This window comes from Dufourea novaeangliae, unplaced genomic scaffold (genome assembly GCF_001272555.1).
Source record: "Dufourea novaeangliae isolate 0120121106 unplaced genomic scaffold, ASM127255v1 scaffold144, whole genome shotgun sequence".
NCBI classification, from domain to species: domain Eukaryota; kingdom Metazoa; phylum Arthropoda; class Insecta; order Hymenoptera; family Halictidae; genus Dufourea; species Dufourea novaeangliae.
In genome coordinates this window covers 350486-359928 of record NW_015374021.1, presented here as the reverse complement: position 1 = coordinate 359928, position 9443 = coordinate 350486, and the positions used below count along the sequence as shown (strand labels likewise).

Here is a 9443-nt window from a genome sequence, read left to right as displayed (position 1 = left end):
GATGTAGACGTTGATCGATGTCTTCTTTCGATGGAATAACTGATTGGAAAAAAATTTTTCATTATACAATACACATAGAATACATAATATGCACAGTAAATGAATTACAGTATAGAAATCACGGTAAATAAATCACAATAAATGAATCACAGTACATAAGAAGATAAATATCGAAGCCAATGGTTCTCGAACATCTGTAACATACAAGGGATTAGTAACAAGAGAGGAGACACAACAATATGCACAGTAAATAAATTAATAATATGCACAGTAAATAAATTGATGGTTGTCGAATGCCTGCAACAAACAATGGGTTAGGAACAAGAGACAGGACGCGACGGCTCACGAGAAAGTGAGGAAGCTAACGCCGTTATGTATTGGGCGTACGCACGTTTGTTCGTGTTGAATTGTTTTTGCCGGCTTGAACGACCTTTCTTGAACGACCCAAACACCTGATGGTACGGCTATGGTACACGGCATACCGGCTAGGTCAATAAACTGTGTGACGCAACGTCACTAGTGCGTTGGACCGACGGAGAGCACCGATACCGCAGCACGCTCTACCGTACTCTCTCGCTCGCACACCTCCCCTCATAGACCACTGAAATTCCTCAGTACGCGTCGACACCGACGGAGAGTACCGATACTGCGGCTCGCTGTATCGCTCTCGCTCTCTCCCTTTCGCCCGCTCCGACCATCTTTGGCCTCGTTCGGTACGCGTCGACACCGACGGAGAGCACCGATACCGCAACTCGCTCTACCGCTCTCGTTTATTTATGATGTTCATATTCCCCAAATAAATATCATATTTAATGATATTAAGGTGCAAATGTAGTAAATGCTTATTCCCATGTTTTTTTCTCTTCTCTGTGTAGGGACAGATAATTTATTCAGTGTAGCAACAAATGTAAAATTTAACAATATTCTTTAAAAACAGATGTACTACCAGAGAAAAAAAGGAAAAAAAAACGAAGCTGAAATTGAAGCTAAACGATTAGCAGAAGAACAATATCAGCATGAAGTGCAAGGGCAATAGTACAAACGATTGAAGCATTTATTAAATAAAAGTAAATTTTTCGCTTCACATGTTATCAATAAAATTGATGATAGGATGGAAAAAAAAAGCAATAATAAAGTTCAGAGAAAAAAGTATAAAGAGACTGATATTACTGATGAAAATACACCACCAGAAAAAAAAAATAAAGAAAGCCAAAACACAAAATTATACATCCGAAGATGTAGGGACATACATTATAACACATTATAATTTTTATATAATTTATTTTATAATTTTCATTTTTCTATTATTACATTTTGCAGGTACCAAAAAATACGTATGAATAAGAATAAACCAAAGTTAAATCAAGATATTCAAAATCTAGTAATTCATGATTTTAGCAATGAAATAGAAGATATACCAGAATATTTTAATGGAGTATTACGAGATTATCAAAAAGAAGGACTTTGATGGCTGAAAGTCCTTCATGAGAATGGTATAAATGGTATTCTAGCTGATGAAATGGGTCTTGGGAAAACAATTCAAGCAATAGCTTTTTTATGTCACCTATTTGAAAGAAAGCAACATGGGCCTTATTTAATAGTTGCTCCTTTGTCAACAATATTGAATTGGATGTTAGAATTTGAAAGATTTACGCCAAAATTACCAGTCGTGACACTTCATGGTCCTCGAAATGAACGATTAATTACACAAAAACAGATTACGCAAAAATTCAAGATCACAAATAATTATAGTACACAACCAATTGTGCTTATTACATTTGAGATATTATTAATGGACAAACGTTCCTTATGTCTCAACATTCGAAATATATAATAATTGATGAAGGACATCGGATAAAAAACCATCAATGTCAACTTATCAAGTAGGTTTACTATTCTTTTGCGTTTAAAATATATCTTAGTTCACATTAAGAACTCGATTTATTCATAGCAAGTTAATGTAATTTTTGAAGGTATTGATTATAATGGAATTTATTATTGTACTGCAGTGTTTTGAAGAGCTGTAAATCCATGAATCAGCTTCTACTAATAGGCACACCATTGCAAAACAATTTAGCAGAATTATGGTCTATGAAAGAACTTCAGTATGATGAAGGAACTAAAAAAATTTTGAAACTGGAACAAGAGAAACATATTTTAGCGTCCTTGTGTGAAATATTACAATCGTTTATGTTAAGACGCGAAAAATTAGATGTTTGCCCAGATATTCCACCAAAGAAAGAATTGATTGTTTATGCTTCTCTAACAGAACTCCAGCACGATTTATATAAGGCAGTATTAAATCGTGATATACAGTTGTTAAGTAAAATAAATGAACCACCTAGCATATACACAGAAGATGGCAAAAGAAAAAAGAGGAGTTGTGTCTTAAAAAATCTGAGTAATACAACTAATAATTCCACAGAGCAAAACTCGCTAAGTAGTACAACACCTTTGAATGACAAGAAGTTATTGATGTGGAAACAATACACTGATGTCAAAGAGCACAATCGAGACTTTCTCATTAACATAAAAGTTCAAAACAGGGGTAAATTGCGAATAAAACTATATATAGAAAATATATACTACTAAAGTATTTAGTTGTTATATTTATTTTTTTTTTGTGGTTACTGTATCCAAAGAATTGTGAATCATCCATATTTAGTTCATTGCCCATTGGATTCGTCTGGCTTACCATTAATAGATGAAGATGTAATTAAATCATCTGGTAAACTGTTAGTATTGGATGCAATGTTTACAAAACTTAAAAGCCAAGGTCACAAAATTTTATTATTTTCAACTATGACAACTTTATTGGACATGATAGAAAATTATCTTTCAATGCGTACTTATAAGTACGTCAGATTGGATGGTTCTACTAATCTTGAGAACAGAAAAAGATATATTCAAGCATTTAATACAGACTGTAATATATTGCTGTTTCTCATGTCTACGAAAGCTGGAGATATCGGATTAAATCTTACCGCGGTAGATACTGTTATTATATATGACAGTGATTGGGTATATTAACTTTTATATATGATTTGTAAATGTTATTAAAATTAATTAAATGTATTTATAGAATCCACAAGTGGATATACAAACTATGGCTCGTTGCCACAGAATAGGTCAGACAAAGCCGGTAGTTATATATAAATTATGTATTAAATGTACTGTTGATGAAGCAATTGTCAACCGTGCAGAAGCAAAGCGTGTTCTCGAAAAGATAGTAATTTCTAAAAAGTCTGAATCAATCAACATAAATAGTATGAAAACATTAATTGAACTACAAAGTCTTTTAGAATCAAGAGATTGTCAAGTACTCGCATCTGAAAATGAAGGTAAACCATGAAACAAAGCTTTAATATCTTTTCAGTGTGATAAATTTTTATACTATTTTAATGATTGAACTTTAGTACAGTTTTCACAGAAGCTGAGCTTAACAAATTATTAGATCGGAGTGATCTACACACAAATTTTAAATCGGAGGATCCTAAAGGTGTTCTAAACTCCCTTAAGAAGAAGAAATGATAAAGTGGCACCTAGTGCAGAACTTGATTGCGGCCGAACTCATTAATTTGATGTTTTTATTTATTTTTGTTTAATGTTCTGACAATTAGCATAAATATATAATATATGGTTGATACGTGACATTACAGTAACTATACAAATACCATATGCTCGTCATTTAGTTGATTTTATACGTAGAAAATACTTTCCAGCTATGGTTTTGTTTTTATAACATTGATTTAATTGGTCACGAAATTCTGCCTCCAATCTTATATAAGTACCACCTATTCCAAACAGTATTAAATAAAAGATTAGTATACACTACACTGTGTGGCAGATATACACTACACACAGTATAGTGTTAATTCGTAGTATGTTAAGTATAACCATGTACCATTCAACTGGTTTTTTTTACGGCTGTGTTTACTTGATGATTTTATTAATAAAGAAGAATCTGCAGATACTCTTTTTGTTAATAGTGTTACCATCTGCGAAGCTGCTTTTTCTTCAAACTCTCGCTGATTATCTTGATTATGTCTCACACTTAAATCACTACTCCAAGATCGACCATTGTTTCTGAAAAAATGAAGTTGTTAAATAATCGTAATTCGTTTAACAGTTGTTGAAAAGATATGATTTCGTTACTTCCACATGATTCGGTTTTTAGGTTTTCTCTTATTTTTATTTTTTGATCTTAATGTAGACCACGCTAGAGATTCTTCGCTATTATATGATTCTTCATCAATGCTACAATCCTCATCGACTGTAACACCATCGTCTTCGTCACTATCTGTAGCTGAAGATGTAATTGATGAAGTATCAGTTGTAAGAGAAACTTGCTGATGAATTTTTAGCGATGTTTTTTGTAAATCCTGCGATTGAGATGACCGTCGTAGTCCAGGTCCACTCCATATTTTTCCTAAACATTGGACAACTAGATTACTTTCAACGAAAAATATTAATACCAATAAATGTTAAGGCATTCACCTAGAAGCCCAAGCCTTGACCGTTGTGGAGCAAGTTCTATACCAACCCACCACATCACATCTTTACACATTAATTTTCCTGGTTGAAGAGACGCATCACAAGCTACTAATCTCGTAATTTTCTCTGGAAAAAATAATTGTGGTGGTTCCATCGCTATTACGTCTCTATATACTGAGACAATATTCAATATTCTTGTATCCTTGTGTGATTTTAAGTCTGGAATATGTTCCTAAATGAAAAGATAACTTTTCATTATTTCCCATTTCTAATACTCTCAACAATAAGAAATAATTTTGTCTGTTCTAATACTGTATTAGTAATATTTAAAAATACCTACCCTATACCTACAACCTTCGCGATTTGGTAATACTTCAAATCTGTATGCTCGTTGACTACAACACGGATATCTGCCTAAAGGAAATGGCATGGGTCTTTGCTGTTCATTAATAAAAAACTGTGGAGGTTCTGCATGACAACAGCACCAATCGATTTGATGAATTGGAAAATATATATTACACTGAGTACAAAATAAAAAATGACAATCACCCCATAATCTCCAATAAACTTTACGCCATGAACGTAATTCCGTTCGAAGAGTAATAATATAATCATTTAGAGTCCACGATAAATCTCTGAATAACATATGTTTTATAGTAATTATAAGTATTATAAAACCAGTTTTGAATTTTATAGTCGTACCGTACGTGTTTACTGTATATGTTTCCGTGATTATCAATTACCATTGCATTTGCAATACATGGTACATAATTAGAGACAGATTGAATAATACTTTTCCCGCATTTACTGCATTTAAACAATGTTGCTAACGAACTATAATGTCCTTTTCTATTGTCTGGCATTACTTCTGCTAATGATATAATCAATTTGCAGAACAATTTACTTTGGATTTTATCTTTCTTGTCTTTCAATGCTTCCACATCTTCATTTGTAAATCTTTCTACTAATCTATAATTGAATTGATAACTTCAGATGTGGAAATACATAATAATATATCAGTTTCTTCCTTTAATGAATAGGTACATGAAGTATATGCTAGACAAGTAAAATACCTTGTAAGAAGATTGTCATCTAAACAAGTTAGAATTGTAGATGTTTTTAGTATATCAGACATGTTATCATGACAATACTGCAGGCAGTTCTCTAAAAGTGGTTCCATTTGTAAAAAGGATGCAGACACCATTATTGGAATGACATTACTTGGTTCCAGAATTGGCCACTCAGATTTCTTTAGCATATCCTTTTTAACCCATTTCATTAACCAATCGAATATTACAATATCACAATGAACTGATATATCTATTTCTTCTAATTTTTGACCTGCTGTAACATCAGCGAAATAACGCATTTTTTGAACAAGAAGTTTCTGAGGGCAATGAAAATTTTTTTTAATATTTTTTTCTTCATCGCAAACATGAATTTCCACTTCATTTCTGTATAGATGCAAAAAATTATTAATAGTTAGGTTTAATTTTAATGAACAGTCGTAATTCATAAACTTACTCCATTGATCTTTTACTTGATTTGCTTTTATCTTTCTCCTTTTCTTTATGTGTTACATTTGTAAGTATCTTTGTATCAGTGCTGTTGCTTAATGAATTACATTTTTTTATTTCACTGTTCACGATAGATTTTTTAATAACAGGCTGTGATATTGTAGATTTTGGAATCATGTATGGTAATACAGAATCTAATAGACCTTCATGCAATATGTCACTTAAATTTGTTTTCATTACACTTATTAAAATATTTTCTGCTGTATCAATGGATTTAGCAACCTTTGACTCATCGAAATGTGGTAAAGATGCCATAACTTCATTACAATTCTCAGTGTTAGTTAAATTTTTACCGTAACTACGGATTTGTTGGTGTTCAGTCTGCACATTTGAAGATGTAACAGAATTTACAAAATTCTGAACATTAATATCATATGTTTCGAGTAATAGTTCTTCTGGTGCATCAGGACTTTTATTTTCATGTGTAACACGACTATCAATACACCTTTCATCAGTCATGTTAGGATTTGATGATTCAAAATTTACATCAATTTTTGCTAACTTATTCCAATCAAATTTATTATCTGTTGTAAACATTGTTGTTACGCTCTTACAGTTATCACTGACTTGATACGCAACTTTCATAAATTCGAAAAACATTCCAATTGTCAACTGTGAATGCTTGAAATCTTGAAGTTTGCAAAGTATCTCTGACAAGTCTGAAGCACATATTTCTTATTATTTTATTTAGTCTAAATATTACATGTCAAAGAAGTAATATAATAAATGTACGAATATTGACATTCATGTTTGATCAAGGCATGTGCTATGAAAGAAACTTATATAAATATACATCAGAACTGTTACAAACATAAGTAATAAAACAAAAATTGAAAATAAAATTAAAAACAACAAATATGAGGGTGCAATGTCAAAAGTAGCTGTTTGAAGTTGTGCATTGTGTCAACCAGTTTACATATATGTACCTTCTTTAACATTTGAAGCACTTCCTTTATGCACACTATTTCTTGAAGAACTGTCATTAATTTTATTCATTTCCATTGTTCTAAGTAATTGACGATACGTGTTGTATTTGTTACATATAATTAAAACAGAATAATTATCCTTTAATATCTATATAAATGTTCATTTTCTTGATTACATTTATGTAGAATGTAAAAGTATAAAAATATATTTTATACAATTTCAGAAAGTATAATTTAAAATTTATGTGAAGACTTTATGGCTGTTCCTGAAAATTAAGACAATGCCATATTAAGCACAAATTATGGTACATAAAATTAGAATGAATGAATTACTATTGAGGTACATATTTATCATGGACATATACATATAGGAATAAAGGGACTTGTATAATCAACTTTTGTGTCGAGTATCAAGTGATCAAGGTTAGGAAAATATTGTAATTCCATACAAGTAGGTATCGTCAGCTCCACCGGTCGAGCAATTATATTGGTTATTCTCACTTAGAGAATATTGAAACAGTTGACTAATATTAATTTGGCGGGCAACAGTCGCAACTGTACGCGTACCACGACGGCACGACGGTCGAGCCTGGAATTTACAACTCCAGGCGGATTCGAAAGAGAATCCACGCGGACGCGACGAACAGTTTATAAATAAAAGTACATACGTCTAAACTCAACGATAATCAATGTATTAATAAAATTATTTACAAAACTTAGCAACGATAAATTAAACATAAAAACGGAACATCTAAAAATAATCAATAAATTAGTAACAAACTTCAACCTTCAAAATTGACGCGCAAAACTACAAACAAGTCTCCACATGTTTCCCGCGTGTGATATTATGTTTTACCGCGCCGTTATTGTTAGTCTTCGATATCTAGTTTTCAAAATTCAAATGTCTTGATTTTTTAGTCCTAGATTCTTAGGAACAACTAATTATAATCTTCATTAATTTATTACTCTTGCACTCTTTTTACTTAATCTTGATGTACAAAATATAAATAATTGTAACATTGAAAGTATATGCATGAAAAGTGAAAATTATAGGGCCGTAATAGTTATATGATCTCCATTAGATTGTTCTAATCACACCGCGCTTTCTGTAATGAATAGTATGCGAGTTCAACGTGATACCGTATCTATTGCGTCCTGGACGTTTTGGCCGACAGAGTGGGGTGTGCGCACGTGTGTGAGAAATATATGTTGGCGTGGGGTGAGCCCCGTGATCAATTAACGTACCGACAATTATCGAGCATCTACTGTACATTTGTATGTATGTAGATAGCACCGATTAGGTATAGGATAGACCTATCATCTTATGGGACTTCGTGTCTCATGTTCTGAAATACCGATAGTGTAAAAAGTCAGGGATTTTCTGCTGCCCTCTACGTTATGAGAACGGTGAATTTGTGAACTACGTTAAATTCATTCGAGCTCAACTAATCTAACTTCTAGAGTGTTATTGAGTCTAAAGTACGCAATGTTGTCAGATCATGAGTGTTCGGTACGTCGGAAAACCATCGAAGAGACCATGGTCGTGAACGGATTCTCTTCCATCCGTTCGCTGTAAAGTATAAGAGATGACCGATTCCGCAAAGAGCACCGATACCGCGGTTCGCTCTACCGCTCTCGTTTATTTATGATGTTCATATTCTTACTTATGTTCATATTATTGGACATTTTTATTAATGTTACTTTTTACATGTTCTTGTTTTATTCGTTTTTATATCTTGCCTTACATTTGTATATTTGTAACAGATAAATTCAGAATAGATGTAGTTTCATAAATAGTTTATCAAATCTACATGTGGGAGAATACATACACCGCTTTCATTAACATCTACATATTTATAATTTATATGGGAGTGTGAATAGTTTTACTGCCTATTGTAAGAATTTTAATACGCACGAACAATTACTTTCTGGCAATTGGTAAATTTTTACATATGAATTTATTTACACGTTATTTACTTCTAAAAATTTTATTTATTGCGAGTAATTAAATAATGAACGTATGTTAATATTCAGCTACGCGTCTCTCAAATTAAGTGAAATACAGAAGTTTTATTTTCTTGAAAATTAGTGTCAAAGAACGCAGCAACAGGTCAGATTAGTTTCGTAAATAAATCGAAACCCTGTATCGGCACATTGTTTTTTATGCTATCAAATATCACACGGAATCTTTTAGGAAGTAGTAAAATCTTTTACACAAATTCAATGAAATACTTTCAGGTACCCAGTTTAGGGCTATGAAATTAGAATGTTCAAGAAGAGGTAAAAAAGTTTCATATTTGCAATTATTTTGTGAAATGAATAATAAATAAGGGTCTTAGGGATTTACACTGGAGAGCTAAATCTTTAAAAGGAACATGTCGCTTAAACAAATTAGTTAAATATGATATTTATTTGAGGAATATGAACATCATAAATAAACGAGAGC

The 9443-nt window shown here is 32.1% G+C and overlaps 1 protein-coding gene across 1 annotated transcript in view; it reads right to left on the bottom strand.

The window, feature by feature from the left end:
* Window positions 1-7073, bottom strand: part of LOC107189130 (uncharacterized protein KIAA1841 homolog) — a 12768-nt gene extending 5695 nt beyond the window's left edge. Inside the window, exons 1-9 of the mRNA XM_015577603.1 lie at window positions 6998-7073; window positions 6019-6730; window positions 5568-5948; window positions 5197-5463; window positions 4835-5129; window positions 4498-4726; window positions 4156-4429; window positions 3905-4086; window positions 3705-3794 (exon numbers count right to left, since the gene is read on the bottom strand). Of these exons, the coding sequence (XP_015433089.1) occupies window positions 3705-3794; window positions 3905-4086; window positions 4156-4429; window positions 4498-4726; window positions 4835-5129; window positions 5197-5463; window positions 5568-5948; window positions 6019-6730; window positions 6998-7073 (2506 nt within the window). The remainder of the gene's footprint in view (window positions 1-3704; window positions 3795-3904; window positions 4087-4155; window positions 4430-4497; window positions 4727-4834; window positions 5130-5196; window positions 5464-5567; window positions 5949-6018; window positions 6731-6997) is intronic.
* Window positions 7074-9443: the final 2370 nt, after the last annotated feature.